At 41.4% G+C, this 17,053-nt stretch overlaps 1 protein-coding gene across 4 annotated transcripts in view; it reads right to left on the reverse strand.

Annotated features, from left to right (window-relative positions):
- Positions 1 to 17,053, reverse strand: part of TEAD1 (TEA domain family member 1 (SV40 transcriptional enhancer factor)) — a 161,447-nt gene that overhangs the window by 2,565 nt on the left and 141,829 nt on the right. For all 4 annotated transcript variants that reach the window (XM_012654247.1, XM_012654244.1, XM_012654245.1 and 1 more), the window contains 2 exons: positions 8,183 to 8,323; positions 3,531 to 3,683 (listed from right to left, as the gene is read on the reverse strand). In XM_012654247.1, the coding sequence (XP_012509701.1) occupies positions 3,531 to 3,683; positions 8,183 to 8,323 (294 nt within the window). The remainder of the gene's footprint in view (positions 1 to 3,530; positions 3,684 to 8,182; positions 8,324 to 17,053) is intronic.

A 17,053-nucleotide genomic window follows, 5' to 3' on the forward strand; every position in this document is an offset into this window, starting at 1 on the left:
ACAGTGCCTAGAACCTCTGCAATCTATTCTACCTTTTCACAAACTTCCTATAAAGAATATACAGCAGGCCCTCCAATACCCACAGGTTTTACATCTGTGGATTCAACCAACTGTGCATTGAAAACATTTAGGGAACACAAATCAATAAAAAATACAAGTTTTATAAATAATACAGTATAACAACTATTGACATAGCATTTACATTGTATTAGGTATTATATAAGTAACCTAGAGGTGACTGAAAGTATATGGGAGTATGTGTGTGTTATATGCAAATACCATGCCATTTTAAATAAGGGACTTGAACATCTGACTTGAGTGGATTTTGGTGTTCTCAGGGGGTCCTAGGACCAATCCCCAAGGATACTGAAGGACAACTGTATCTGGCTTCATGATTGAGATTCAAAACGAGAAAAGAAAAAAAAGTTTCTATTAGCCTGTATGTCTAAATATAACCTCAAAAGACAACAGAAATACTTGGCACAGGGTTTACCTGCTGCCTTCCCAGTTCTGTGGCCATCAAGAGGGCCTGACAACTACAGGTTCAGCTCAATTCCTAAGCAATCCTGATGAAATCAGATAACCTGGTTTACCAGCCAATGCAGTCTGGAATTGGTCTTGATGACACAGGCTTTGCATCTGATGTATCTAGTAAAATATCTTCAACCTTGTCCAACATGTGGCCACGCCCCTACACTCCCACTCCTGTGAAGAGCTGAAAAGTACAACTTCTCCTGTTGATCGGTTAGATGATTTTATTTTCATAATTCTGGAGTGCCAGCTTAATTTCAGGTTTCCTAAAGTTAAAATATTATTTCTAGCATTTATTTATTTCTAGCTATTAATTCTCCAAGAAATTTACTTGGCTGTTTAATGACACATTTTGAAATTAATCTAATCTGAAGCGTTCTCTGGATGGCTGTATTGGTTGAAGTCACATGTTCCAAGGGAACATTACTGATATATAGTGATGTTTTGCTTAACGATGAGGATACTTTCTGAGAAATGTGTCGTTAGGTGATTTGGTTGTTGTACAAACATCATAGAGTATACTTACTTATACCTAGATGGTCTAGCCTGCTACACACCTAGGCTACAGGGTCTAGCCTATTGCTCCTGGGCTACAAACCTATACAGCATATGCTACTGTACTGAATACTGTAGGCAACTGCAACACAAGGATACATTTGGGTGTAGCTAAACATAGAAAAGGTACAGTAAAAATATGGTATAAAAGAAAAAAATGGTACTTGTATAGGGAGGGCACTTACCATGGAGGGAGCTTGCCGGACTGCAAGTTGCTCTGGCTGAGTCAGTGAGTGGTGAATGAATGCCAAGGCCTAGGACTTACTGTACACTACTGTAGACTTTATAAATACTGTACACTTAGCTTATACTAAATTTATTTTAACAAAAGTAATTGTGCTACTACATGATGATGACTACAACATCACTATGTGACAGGAACTTTTCAGCTTCATTATAATCTTATGAGACCACCATCACGTATGTGGTCCGTCCTTGCCAAAACGTCGTTATGTGGTGCGTGACCGTACTTACACGGGCTTTGTGGGTAATGGGTGCTTTAACTCTTTTCCAAGCCATATTTATAACAGCTGTGCCCTGTGAGGTAGAGTTTTAGGGACTAGAGCATCTTCCTTCGCATGTAGAAACAGATTCAGAAATGGCTTTTAAGAAAACCTCCCAGAGAGGTGGGGTGGCCACCCACTCAGGGTTTTGGTTAATTCCTGAGGCAACTTAAACTCCACAAGAGGATGCCACACTCACCTTCTACTCATCTGAGTGCTAAGGCGATGCATCTGTTCTTAAATAGCAACAGAAAACACCCAGATGACAAGAACCTGCTGCCCGCCAGTGCTGTAAACCTTGAACTGCTCAATTTTCACCAAAGGACCATCAGAAAAAACAGTACTAATGAATAGTTATTAAAGAACATTCATTCCAAACTTTCCCCCAGATTACTGGTTTCTAAATTTTAGAGGGACATGGGCACATCTGAGAACCCATGGAGATTCTCTCCCTGGAACAAATAAAAATGATATGCAAGATGATCTGTTTGCCAGCTGTATGCTAGCACGGGTCTGCAGCTCACCTGCCAATCCCCTACAGCAGTGGGTCTCAACCTGACTACACTAGAACTACCTGGGGAGCTTTAAAAATAAACAAAAAACATGAGGCTGGGCCCCATTCCAGGGGTTCTGATTTTATTCATATGTGGTAGGGGCTAGGACTCACTGCTTAAAAGCTTCCTGGATGAATATAATATGCAGAGGGTTTTTACTTTTCACATTTTTTTTTTTTTTACAGTGGTATGTAAGAGCTGGCTCCTACTGGCTCATGAAAGTTACCATTAAATATTAAGAAATTTCATGAGTTGAACAACCATGGGTAGCTTGAAATTGCCCAGGGAGGGCATATTTATACCACGGAAACAGTCAAAGGGTATAAAACAGGAGTTTTGGGGAATTGGAAAGAGCCTTTTTTTTTTAAACCAGTACACCACTGATTGAGAACCATTGTCCCAATAGAACCAAAAAAAAAAAAAAAAAAACAAAAACTAGGTAAAGAATTCCTGCTCTAAGTATTCTAGTTCTTAATGCTACTGCAAAGAGTAATAAAGTAGACTTTCAGAGGGCTGGGTATTTGGCCACAATACAGCCTTGCTGCCCCTTTTAGCAAGATTGTTTCTACCAAGTTATGTTTTAGCTTTTTTTTCAGTTTAATCAAAGAACGTTATTTTTAAAAACTGAGGCTTACAAAACCCATTATTGTATATTTTATATTTTGAGGATGACACTGTTCCTAATAATCTTCCCAAGTCCCCAAATGAAGCTGCCAGGAGAAATTTGTTTTAAAGTTAAATATCAGGGAAACACACAGGCACACAGCCTTGTCCAGGGGCACTGGTGCGTTTCCCCACTGCAGACCTTGAACACTATTGTTTTTCTTTTCCTTCAGCTGCCCATTAAGTTTTAACCAGATTTTTCAGCCTATGAGGAACATTTGCTTCCCTAGGTCCTGGTCACTGCATTCTATTATAATTTATAGTTCTCCTGGTACTAAGGGCTTATATTTTCCTATCTTAATGCATGCTACTTCTTATAAGGCCTTGCAAATCCTTCGTGAAATGAGTCAAGGTATGTTTGAAGTATGAACCTACTGACTCAGCTTTTGCCTCATTTATGATTTGTATGCCACGTTGCTGCTGAGACTCAAACTTGGCTAACATTGGAATTATCCAGGGAACTTGAGAAAACACATGTACCTAGGTCCTGTGCACAGAGATCCTCATTCAATAGGATCTAGGCTGCAGTTTGGGTGTCAGGATTTTATAGAAAGTTCTCCAGGTCTTTCTACTCTGCAGCCAGGCTTGAGACTTTCCGTGCCCTAAGGACGCTGTGAAGTCAATGCTGACTGACCACCGGGGCCCAACCTGACAGCCTGGCATGTTCCCTTAGCCCAGGCGCTGGTTCCTCCCAGGCCCACTAGGAAAGAGATGAAACAGTTACCAATAAAATTGTGAAGTTTTCCAAAACACTGTTCATCATATATTTCTCTGGTAAGTGTTTGAGCTTGTGGATGAAGTTGATCATATATTCACACATCGGGGAGCGGTTTATTCGGTATACAAATCGGCCATTCTCAAACCTTGCATACTCCGTCTGTGAGGAAAAAAGGATTTGAGCATTTTTACACTTTCGACTTCAAAATACATGAGACTGATATTACTGCCTATGAAAGCATTTTCCTTTTTTAACATGAATCATCTGCTATCTGCTATACTGTGCACGTAGTTTACTTAGTTAAAAAAATCCTATTCTCCAAACTTACGTGGAATCCATTATTTTTCTGGAAATAAAAATAGTTGGAAAGATGATAGCTTTAAAGAAGAGTTTGATAGATCCTTTTAGCAAAGGTCAGAAAAAAATATAACAGCCTTAGTGATTCTTTACCTGGAGGAGATCTGTGGGAGCAGGCCCCAGCAAGCTACAATTCTTCAAAGAGCCCAAAGAAAATCCCTCTTTACTGCGATAAAGCCACACAGGCTAAAAAACCAATACAGCTAATTTCTCTACTTTAGAAAAAAGTCCGTTATTTCACACTGATCATGAGCCCCTGAATGAGGGAGGGAGGGAAGGAAGGAGAGAAGGAGGAAATACTATCAACAGTATATGTGCAGTTTAAAGATCCCATTGAAATACTCAGAAATAAGAAACGCACTCCTAGATAACTTTGGATCAAAAGGAATTAGGAAGGAAATTACAAACTATCTAAAAGAACAATGAAAAAAATACATCAAAACTTAGGGGGCACAATGAAGCTATACTTGAGGGAAACTTGATGAAGCTGCCTCATGTCTTTATCATTAAAGATGAAAAATTACAGAACTAAATACACATCTTTAAAAATTAAAAAGAAACCACAAAATAAGCCAAAACCACCAAGAAACCAAAGGAAACCAGGAATAGGATATTAATAAAGATAAAAGCTCAAATCAATGAAATAGAAATTTAAAATGTAGAATTTTAAAACTGGTTCTTTAGAAAGACAAAATAAGATAAACCTCTCACACACTTAAAAGGAGAAGAAAGAAAAGAGGCTAAGCCACAATTATAGGAGATTAGAAGATATATTAGAGATTACTTCATATAACTCTAAGGCAAAAAAACAAAACAAAAAGAGGCAAAGAAAACCTAGTGGACAGAGATGCTTCCCCAGAAAAATACAAATTGCTAACCCCGAACCAAAAAGAAGTGGAAAACGTCAATGGATTAATTACTGTGGAAATGACCAGAACTAGAAAGTTGTTTAGCGATCACCATCAGAAAAGGTAGAGACTACAAAGGCTCCACAATGTCAGAGAGGAGGAATAAGTTCAAGAGATCTACTGTACAACGCTAGTGACTAGGGTTTGTAACAATGTTGCTAAGAGAAGATTTAAGTGTTTTCACCACAAAGAAGTATGTGAGGTAATGCATATGTCAATTAGCTCTATTTAGCCATTCTAAAATGCACATATTTCAAAGCATTATGTTGTACACAGTAAAAACGTGTAACATTGTTATTTGCCCATTAAAAACAAATAAATAATAGATGCTAAAAAAAGGTATAAAAACCAAATAGTTTAGAGGTAAGTTTTATGTAACTTTTAAAGAATGGTTACTTCCAATATTATTTAAACTATGCTAGGCCCCAGAAAAAGTAAATATCCCAATTATTTTCATGAAATTAATGCACATTCAATACTGGAATTTGACAAAGAGATTACAAAAATGTATAGATTAGTATCAATTACGAAATGTGCAAATTCTAAGTAAAATATCAGCAAATAGAACCCGGCAATGTATCGGATGTATGACTTTTCCAGGAAGGCTGTGGTGGTTCATATACAGGAAATGTATTAACTTAGCTTGTTATGCCAACAAATTGGAGAAAAATCATACAGCGAGAGTTATTGAAAAGGCATTTGATAAAATACTGCAGCTATTACATTTAAAAACCCCAAAATAGGAATAGAAAGCACTTAAATGAGTAATAAAACCATTTATAAAAATCAACAATAAATATAATCCTAAATGGCAAAACTCCAAAAGTATTTCTCCTAACATCAGTAACTACACGGGATAGCTACCACTGTTATTTCTTTATACAACTGTGTTGAACGTTTTAGCAAATGAAAAGAGAGGGAAAAAAACTGGCATAAACAGTGGGAAAGAAGGATAAAATACGGCTTTCTTTTTTTTTTTTGCTCCCACTATGATTATATACTTAGAAAACCCAAGAATCTAGAGAAAAAATTTGCTAAGATGGCTGTATTGAAGATAGATATGCAAAATCCAAGAGCTTTTTTCTATTCTAGTATTTAGATTCTAGAAATGGGAAATTACAAATTATATTTAGAAATATATTTAACAAGAAATGGACAAATCCATATGATGAAAAGCATAAAATCTCATTGAAATAACAAAATGAAATGGAAATGTAAATAGGTTCTTGCTTGGGAAGATTTAATATCAATAACCTATCAATTTTTTCTAAAAAATAACGTATAAATCTAATGCAATTACAATTATATTGCTCAAACAAGGTTTTTGCTTTTTCTTTACATCTTTAAATGATTATTTGGAAGAATAAATGCTGGTTAGTAGCTAAGAAAATATATGAAAAAGAATAATAGTGAGATCGATTTGTCTCACCAGATATCAGAACATACTATAAACCTACTGCAATCAAATCAACATGGTACTGGGCTATACAGAGAAAACTGAGGGTGGAATAGAATAGAGAGACTCCAGAAACAGCTCCCAGAATATATGGTAACTTAAAGGGGCCAAATCTGTTCAAGCGGAAAAAGATGAATCATTTAACAAACGGCTTTGACACAAATAAATGCCTACCTATTTGGAGGAAAATATAAGCAGCCTATCATTTCACACCACACGCAGGCACACATGCTAAAGGGATGAGGGCCTTAAATGTAAGCTTCACCTGCCACGCACACCAGTTCTCCATGAAAATTCCTGGGATTTTATCGGTCAAAAGCAACCTCTCCCTGCTCCCTGAACTCGCAGAGAGCTTTGGGTATGTCATCTGAAGACACATGAAGAATAATTTGAAATCTGGGAAACTGGGTAACCTGTCTGGTTCATCTTTTCCCACACGTGCCTGTCCAGGCAGGGAATTCCATCTACAGAGAACATCCCTGACAACACCGCCTAACACGCACCTTCCACGCTCCCACCACCCGCAGGTAACTTTGCTGCCTCCTGCTTAGAGGAAATGGCGGTCCATCTGCTTCCAGGTCTTCCAGCCCTGGAACCTTCTCCTGGGGCCTCCCAGATACATGTTGAGCCACCTCCCCTCCTCCCTAGTCTCCCTCCTACTCACCCCAGGGCTGCCTGCTGCTCCCCAAATTTAATCCATATTCCTGTGCTCTTGCCATTCCCTCTCTGCAGCTAGTTCTCCTTCCCACAGCTTTAACTACCCTTAATGGTTAGGGTTCCCAGTTGGTATTTCCAGTCTTTACCTATTGCCCAAATTCTAGTCTTGCATCTATAATCATCCCCTGGTGATTTCCTCTTGAACGCCTTATTTCCTCATCTCTGCCAGTGGCAGTACTGTCCTTCCAAGCATAAACTGCGAATGTGACCCATGGCTCTTCCTTCTCTTTAATCTTTACTATCCAGTTGGTTTCTAAGTTCCACTCAAAATGTCGTACTGGATTCCCAGGGCCACCATTTTAGTAAAGCTCCCGACCCCTAAGCCCAAACTGACGATCAAAGTCAACTCCCCCACACCCTTCTCTGCCAGCACAACCCTCCTTAGCAACACCCTCGCAAATCCCATGCTTTGCGCTCGGAAAGTGAAGACAGCCTGCAGCGCATCAAATCCTCATTGCCCAGCCCAGGGTCTGCTCCCTCTCTCCCCCCAGTGCATCCTCTCTCTCACTCCTCAACGCAAAGTCTTTGTGCAGTCAGACTGGGCTCCTGGACCTGAGAGGCCCAGGACTGCTGCGAATAACAAGTCCTCACTGAACACATCCCGACGGGGTGATGGGTGAGAGACGCTGGAGAATACCAGCCTTTTTAAAGGGAATGTCAGCTGCAAACATTCACAGAAAGCAGCTCACCCTGCTCAAACATATGTTTTTTAAAAGTGAGGGAGGCATAAAATATAAAAGGCATAAATAGATATTTGATCCTAATACATGAAATATGTTTATAATAATTATAATGAAGGGAGTAGAAATGGCAAAAGCAACAATATCAAACTCAAGGTGTTAGGGTTTTAGAAGGCAGGTGCCCATCAGTTGAATAGCACCTTGACTGTTATCTACAATGCCTGGGAGCGCCCTTCACCTGGGGTGGGGTGAGCAGGGCACCCCACAAGGCCTCACACAGAGGTGCACAGCACTGGCTGGGCAGGGCAGAGCCGACTTCAGACTCAGAGAGGGCTGGCACCGGACTTCCTACTTGCTTTCTTTCATGTCCTTCCAAATCATTTTGCCTTTTTTCAAAGTAATAGGAAAAGGAAGTGGGAGGAAGGGTGGGGAGGAAGGAAGAGACATCCAAAAAGTACAACTCTCTGCCCCAATGAAGGTTTAAAGGAAGACACTGGTCTGCCCTGGAATGAAGATTCTGGTATACAGAAGCCAACTTACCTCTACTTTTTCTACTACTTGCTTCCCAAAAGAGCAAACTTTGGTGGAACAGGTGACTGTCATATTTTCGGAACTCTCATACTGACTGGTTACACCATAAAAAGCCCCGGCATCATCTTGAATATTGCAGTTTAAATCAGCCTGTTGGAAAGGAAATGGAGGTGGGAGTTATTCTCTCATCCCAGGGCGCCAAGCAGTAACTGTCAGGGTAAGACCCCTATGCGGGGGAGGGGAGGGGAGGGCTGGCTTGGTGAACAAGTTCCATGCCCATCAGTCATTTTTTGAAGAGGGTGCTAATTTAGGCGGTCTTCCCTTGAACTGACATGCTACATGTATCGATTTCCTTTTACTTTCTTGCATTCAGTATCAGAATAACACCATGCCCTTGCAATGAAAGATCCACAAGGTCTTTGAAATATGTGCAGAAAACAGGATGTGAATTAGATTCATATTCACTAACCTTTGGAGATATTTAAAATAACAGGAGACTCTGCAGCTGACTAGCCATTTGTCAGATAAGTAAAAACAGAAACTTCACTGTTTCTGTTACAAAATTACAGCATCCGGAGGGGAAATAGTTCCTATTAAAGACTGGCTTACAAAGTTGCTAAATAATTAACACAAATTGCCACTTATTTAACACGTTTATTAAGTACCGACAATGGGAGGCTCATGCTAGACATTATACAGGACTTGGTTACAACCTAATATGGGAGACAGAGACATAAAATAATTACCATTCAGATAGGAAACAAGTACCACGTCAAAGGTTCTCAGAGTTCCAACAACGGAAGGCATTACTGTCAACCAGGGGTCCTAGTTTGGGATAGTTAAGATTGGGAAACGCAGAGAAGTCTGGGCTGGGGTAACGGTGCAGGCAGAAGCCTGAGAGAAGTGAGTTTGGAAATGTAACTTGAGCCCAGGTCCAGGAGGACTAAATAAGGGGCGTGGATTGCATCCTCTAAGAAATGGGGGACTCCTTGAAAGTTTTGGTGCCAGGAAGTGATGTGATTAGCGCTGTGCTTCAGGACACACTGTCCATTGCAGAAGGTGGCTGCTGCAGTGTTTGGGTCACTGCTATGGTCTGAACATGTCCCCCAAAGTTCACGTGTTGGAAACTGAATCTGCAATGCAACAATGTTGCAAGGTGGGGCCTTCTGGGAGGTGCTCAGGTATCGAGGGCTCTGCCCTCATGAATGGGTTCATGCAGCTATAAAAAGGGTTTCTGGGAGTCAGTTGGCTTTCTCTTCCCACCCCCTTCCCCACTTCTGCCTTCTATCATGGGAGGATGCAGAGCAAGGCCTCACTAGATGCTGGGGCCTGGATCTTTGACTTCCCAGCCTCTAGAAATGTGAGAAATAGATTCTGTTCTTTATAAATTACCCAGTCTGTGGTATTCTGTTACAGCGATACAACATAGACTAAGATACTCACGGATTAACAGTTCTCCCTTCCCTCAACAATCTACGGACCCCCTACTATAGATCAGGTGAGGTGCTTAGCGGCGGGAATGAAAGTGTGAGCAAAAGCTGAGCCAGTCCCTGCTCTTGTGGGGCTTGGTTTAGTGAGGAAGATAGCACAGCAGAGACAAGCCCCACTGTGAGAGGTAAACAGGGAGACACGAGATCAAGTCACAGTGGGGAGTGGGCCCCCAGGGGTCTGGGATGCTTCTGATGATGCAGCTGGGATACAAAGAAAGAAGACATGGAATATTCCTTAAGCGAGAATAAGGTTGTTCAAAGGGCGCATTAAAGAGACAGCAAGGGAGAGAGGACGGCAGGAGGGCTGGGGAGGTGGGAGGGTTTGGTCTCATATCCTAAGACTGAAGGACACAGGAGTGACAAGCAGATAGGACTGACACAGTGACAGGGCACGATCAGATCTGCATTCCAAAAAGGCACCGCTGACCACAGCTCAGAGAAGACTCCGGAAGGGAGCAGAGTGAGTGCAGGTGGCTATCAGGAGGCCACACGGCATCAAAACGAGAGGTGACAGTATATGGGCTGGTGCGGTGGCTGCTGAGACAGAGGGGGGTGTCAAATGAGACTTTGTATTTTGTGAGATTTGGCACATCTTGCCTAATTTTAATTCTTCGACAGGTACTAACCACCATGAAGACCTGAGTTATCCTATATATTTTTCAGTAAGGACCTGCATTTGAATTTCCTTCTTGAATTGAATATCAGGAAAATATCCATCTCCTTAGCCAAAACTTCCTATTTTCTGCCTTCAAATAAAGAAAACCCACATTTTCTATATTCCCCGTTTCACCTTGTGTGCCAAGAAATCCCAAGCTAAATTCAGTGCTCAGCTCCAGTAATTAACTTGTTCCAGGTGCTTCTAACAGCGACTAACAGCCAGGGCCCAGCTCCTTTTACTGGTTTCCAATCTGCTTTAACTTGTACTTGTCCGGTTTTACATTATTCATAAATCTAGTAAGCTTTCTCACATTTTGCTGTTTGGATTTTATAGGGTACAAATCATAAATAAATAAAAATGCCCAGGTGTGCATTTTTCTCGCATTCAAGGGTTTAACATTTGGCTCCACAAAAGAGCAGCTTAGCAGGAAATGATGCGTGTCTTTCCCTAGCTGAGCTCTGCATCTGAGCTACCCAAGGCTGACGAGGCCCCTGGGTCCAACTGAGCTGCAGCCTCCAGGGGAGAAAGGCTACCAATCCCTCCTCGCACACGGGAGCCCTGAACACTGAATTACCATCAAGCTTTCCACAGGGCAGTTGTTACCTGCAAGAACTGCCGCTGTCTTGTTTTGTTTCCGCCTCGAAACACACTGCTTTGAAAAGTGGCTCAGGTGTTTTATGGTGGTGGGATTAATGCCCTTACTATTATGATGTAGCTTGTGCCAAAAAGTTTCAGTATTTTTTTAAAAAGTAAAAACATGCATGTGGTAAGTAAAGGGGAAAAAAAATCAAACTGTAAAAAGGGCATGAACCCACGAACTTGCCAACCTCCCCAGAGGTGGCATCATTTTTAAACCGCCCCTCTCCTTTATTTGACAAAATTATTTTCAGGAATAATCATAGCGAACCAGTGTTACCCATTTCTCAAACATCCTTTTAGGATATTTAGCATTTAGATATTTAAGCATACACATTTCCTCCTTTTCTGCATGGAAAGTAGCATACTACACTCACTCTTCTAAACCTTACTTAAAATATATATATAATACACACACACATCTTAGAACTCATAGGACTGATACAGATCAGTATAATAAAGAACAACCATTTAAAATAATGAACAGCCACACTTTCTAGTGGCCGCATACTATTCCATTGCACAGATATGCCATAATTTAATACACGCTCTACTGGTGAACATTTAGGATGCTTCCCAATAAATTGCAATAAGAAGTTTATATTGAGCAGAAAAGGTGCAGTAGAAATTATTTTTATTTTTAACTTTAAAAAATTTCCAGCTTTGAAAAACACTCACATGCTATGAATAAACTGTGGCTAATATTGTAACTCGAACAAACTAGTTATTTGTATGTAATCAAGTTGTTTTAAAGACTGGTGAATAATCAAAAGCAGTCTGAAAAGTCAAGCACGGTGGCACATGCCTATAGTCCCAGTTACTTGGGAGGCTGAAACTGGAGGACTGCTTGAGCCCAGGAGTTCGAGACCACCCTGGGCAACATAGTAAGACCCGATCTCTAAAAGAAAAAAAAGCAGTCTCGTGTTTTTGGTGTACACAGTGGAGTGCGGGATGGAACACAGGGAAATTAGCAATTGTGGGGGAGGCTGTCAATGGGAGAGTAAATAGGTTGTTTTAAAAAAACCGTCAATCTCAACTAACTTAAATTTTACAAAATAATCTGTCAATGTACACAATTTTAAAACATTAACCAAGCTAAGCATGGTATTCACCATGATTTGATGTTAGCAAAATTGCTGAAAATGTTCACAACTGTTGTGTTTCCATCTACATGAGGTTCTACGCTTAAGCCACACTGGTGAAAGCAGCTGCCCCATAGCAGGGGCACACCTAGCAGATCTGACGACTCGAGTGGATCATTTTTAAGACTCCTTTCCTTTATTTGACAGAATTATTTTCAGGAATAATCAGCATTCTATTTCAGCTGTTTAAAATTTTAAACACAATAACTCCAAAACCAGAAATGGAGAACGACAGAATTGAAGTAACTTAAGTTCTGTTTCCTCTTCTTCACAATCACTATGCTGTTGCTCATTTACAAATCTGCTTGACCACTGGAAGCAGCAGCACATTCACCCTGCACCTGAACCAAGCTCAAACAACTCCGAACTATTAAGAACTTACTCTGGAAATGAATACTAGGCTGAGTCCACATGTGTTACGGAAGAAGTAATGCAATGGATAATTAATATGTGTGCTAATTAGAAGTATGTATATGTTGTAAACATGTATATATGATATAAAAATTCAACACTAACTCTGCCAATTATTTAGGACTTAAGCCAACAAAAGATTTTTTAAATTTTCTCAATGATCTTTTGTTTAGAACTATGGGCACGTGGTGATAACAAAAAGGAACTGATTTTTAGGTGGTTTTGCCATTGTTTGTAAATTCTCTACAGACAAGCAACCTCCTCACTGCCTGCACCTGGGGCAGACCAGGCCCATCGCCTCACCTTAGCTTTACCACCTTAGAACTCCCCAGATAATTGTAATATAGCTTTAATTTGAATAGACGATCTGAAGTTATAATAATATGAAATATCAAAAATGAAGTTATTAAAGACTATCCAATCTACCCTTAGGAAGCATCTCAACAAGTAAGTTTTAATGTTGTTAATGTTTTTACAAAAAATTAAAATATTACATTCAGAGAAGTGCACAAATTGGAAGTTTACAGCTTGATTAATTTTCATCAAGTCAACCTAGCACCAAGATGAAGAAACAGAACCGAACCCCCCCAATAGCCTCCCTTCCAGTCACAATCGCCCCCACACCTCACCAGGGTGGCCATGATCCTACAACATTACACATTACCTTTGTCCGGTGTTTTTGAATTTTAAACAAGTGTAATCACATAGCATTTAAATCCCTTTTTAGTTTTGTTTGCTCAGGATTTTGTAAGATTCAACCATCTTGTTGTGTGTAGTTCATTCATCCTTATTACCGTAGAATATTCTATTGAATGGAAAATGCCACAGTCTATCCATTCCATTAATATTAGTGATAGACATTTGCAATGTTTCCACATTGGACCTATTATGAAGAGTGTTACTATGAACATTCTTGGATGTGCTTTTGATGAACACATGCAAACGTTTCTGTTGGGTGTTCCTAGGAGTGTGATTGCGGGGCCACAGGATCTATGTGCTTCTTAGCATTCATTTAGATAGAGGCACAGATAGTTTCTGGATTATCTTGTTTTAACAGTTTGAGAAAATTTTATATTTAACTATTAGTGGAAATTTAATAGGTTAGATTTTAAAAGGCTTCTCAACTAACAGTAAATAACCACTTTGCTACTATACCTGCAAATGGAACATGGAAAACAATCACGTAGCCACCCGACCGTATCACAGCTGCTCTTCAGGAATTTTCTAGGAGGAGGTATTGATGTGAAAGATAATTATCTGTCAGCTGATGGCATTATGACTATTCTAGAAAAAAATACAGTCACTGAACTCCCGTGAAGCAAAGGTAATATCAAAGAAAGAATGCTGGCATTAAATCAACCACAAAGGAGGCCAAGTCTGTAATGAGTCTGGGATTCGCCACTGAGTTCATTACCCACCCTACTGACCCATCCCCCCAACCCAACTAGAAACTCTGGGTGGAAAGCAAAGCAATTTCATGTAGTTCTGAAAGCAAGAAAATGAGTAAAAAATGTACTGCTATCAGAGATTCAAACTATTTCTGCCCGCTCATCTTTTCTCTGAACACAGGATATTTCCTAAAAGCAAATAAATACAAAAATCCAAGAAACAGCTAAAATCCAGCAAACTTATCTTCCCAATAAATTCCAAAGTCAAACCATATTCTATCCTCTGGGCACAAGCTAGCCAAAAAATCAGTTGGTCATGGTTCTGCTGTGTTAAAAAACAAAACTTGGAAACGTGGCTGGGGAGGGCAAGTCTAGGGAACCAGGCCCTTCTAATTCTCCCAGTTTGCTCTAGAAACAGAGCCCCTAAGAACGAACTGAGTTCAGAGGCCTCCTTGCCCTCCTACCTCCTTTCCACAGCATCCTGACCTGCACTGTCTTATGGCCAAGTATTTTCACACACAGGAAAATCATTACTTCAATAACGTTGCTGCACAGTCTTAACTATTAAACAGTTCTTTTTCCTGTTGTATTTGTCTTCTCTGCTGCTATAACAAATTACCACAAGTTGAGTGGCTTAAAACAATACAAATTTATTATCTTACACTCCTGTAGGTCAGAAATCCAACGTGGGTCTGTCTCTGCAGGCTAAGATGGAGGTACTGGCAGGGCTGTGCCTCTTCCTGGAGGCCCTGAGGAGGGATCTGCTTCCTTGTTCCTTCCCGCTTCTGAGACCATCCACCATCCCTGTCCCGGAGCCCCTTCCTCCATCTTCCCAGTCAGCAACACCAGCTGAGTCCTTCTCACACTTCCAGCTGTTTTCTCTCTCCATGTCTTCTTTTGCCTCTCTCTTCCACTTCTAAGGAAGCCTGGGACTACACTGGGCCCACTTGGATAATCCAAGACATTCTCCCTACCTGCTGGTTCCAACTTTAATTCCTCTTTGCCTTGTAATGTAACATATCCACAGATACGAATATAGACGTGGACATCTTTGGGGAGCTATGATTCTGCCTATTGCACCTGGTAAGTTGAAATTAGCTCCCCTGTAACTTCCACCCAGAACTTCTGGTGTCCCAGACCTAAGAAAATTCTCTTTCATCACCCCCTGATCTCACCTTTCCACTCCTCCTCCTCCCCGACAAGGTTCTTCAGGTTCTGCTCGCTTCCCAGGACTCGAACCCTACACTTACTTTTATTAAACTTCATCCCAGTCTCAGACCTCCGTTGTCACCTCCTCCCAGACACCTGACTGAGCACGAACAGCAGAGGTGAGGGATTTGGAATCACCTCTTTGGGTCTCACTTTTCTCATCTTTAACCACAGAGAAAGCAACTCGTTTCCAAAGGCCACCGTGGTGACGTGAGAAGATAATGCATACGAAATTCAGCTGCAAACTGTAATATGCCATACAAATGACAGCTGCTAACAACACCCATAATCAGTCTTAGTAGCTTGATTTGAAATACTGACCAGGACAGAGATGAAGACAGAGCCTCCAGTCACATCTACAGAGACCTTCCCCCAATGTAGACAATGGTTTGTAATCAATAAACATGATAAAGACGGTCACCAAGGAGCCAGTTTTGGCCCCAATCCACAGTTGTCAGGGGTGTGGCACAGATGCAACATTGGCTTTTCCAAACAGAAAAATCAGGATTTTTTCTGATTTATGAGTTTATGACAAGTCTTAAGTACTGGGTATAACAGCTCAAACAGATACAAAATTACCATCTTTACCATAAAGGCATGACTAGAGATGTTATAGAATTCTTTCTGGAAAGAAAAAAAGGCCATCGTTACTACATGTGTATTGAATTAATTAAAGACTTTAAGGTCTCTTTGTAGGCAAGTCCTGCAAAACAACGTAAGGTCAAAGCAAAAGAAGGTATCAGCGGCAAAGGAAGCTGACTACATCAGAAAGCAAAGAAACAAAAACATGCACCCTCAAAATGTTGCCGAATTCTTCCCTAAATCATCCTTTTCTTACATTCATTATTCTCACAACTGAAACATTTAAACCACCAGACAAGAGTTCACATTGGTTTTTCCTCTATTATCTCTCACTCAGTAAGCCCATTTATTCATGGTTGTGTTCTGTTTAGTTTCCTGTTTTTGTCCTCTTTGGGTAAATATTAAAAATGCAACAGGCTTCAAATAATGATCCCATTTCATGGGTCAGGAAAAATGAGGCCTCACCCAGGTACATGGGATCCAAACTCCTCTGAGGGAAGGGCTGGGCCAGGGGAGAGAGTGGATCATCCCTGCAAGACCTCAGGCCTCCTGAGACTGGGCTGCAGGGCCAGACGATCAGGGAGTGAAGGCCACCACTGTCCAGTGAAGGATGGGGGTGAGCAGCATTTGGCTGAAGCCAACTACTGGGTCCCAGCCTTCACTGGGGAAAAGCTTGCTGGAACAAGGGAAGCAGATAAGCCCCTAAGTAGGGGGAGGGAAGGTGTCTGGGGTCAGGGAGAGGCTGTGGACACTCTCTTCCTCCACAGAGGGCTTAGGGGCAGAATAACTTGGTCACAAAAATGAAAACATCAAGAGGACTATCCCTGACCAGCGGCAGGCAAATAGGCACTGATGGCTGCAAGGAGATGCTGGCGCTTTAAAACACCACTTTGAACCTCTCCTCTTCATCCTCTCTAAGCAATGATCGAAGGACCAAGATTTCAAATTGTGAAGCAATTTTTTCCAATGGTAGCATCTGGCTCCTTGGCAGGCGGCACTGGGAGCTGGGCCTTGTTGTGGGCGGCTGTCCAGGCTTGCCACATGGTGAGGCTCGGCCAGGGAGGGCACTGCATGGCCTCGCAGCTGCTCCCGCAGGCGCCAAAGGACAATCGTCCTGCAGAAGTGTCCCTAGAGGTAGTACCCAGCTGGGGGGTCTGGAGAAAGCTGGCTGCTCCCAAATCCTCCTTGCCCCTCTAATTTGCATGCATCTGCATCCTGGCCAACACCCCAGAAGCCAGCCCCACTGGCATTCAAAGGCCTGGGGTGGGGAAGCTGGGGTGACCGAGACAGCTCCCCAGCGAGGCAGCCTGCGTTTGGAAAGAGTGAAGGAGCTGCCTGCCCTCGGGAAGGGGGTCTTGGAGTGT

This window comes from Propithecus coquereli, unplaced genomic scaffold, assembly GCF_000956105.1.
Source record: "Propithecus coquereli isolate 6110/MARCELLA unplaced genomic scaffold, Pcoq_1.0 Scaffold44, whole genome shotgun sequence".
In the NCBI taxonomy this organism is placed as follows: domain Eukaryota; kingdom Metazoa; phylum Chordata; class Mammalia; order Primates; family Indriidae; genus Propithecus; species Propithecus coquereli.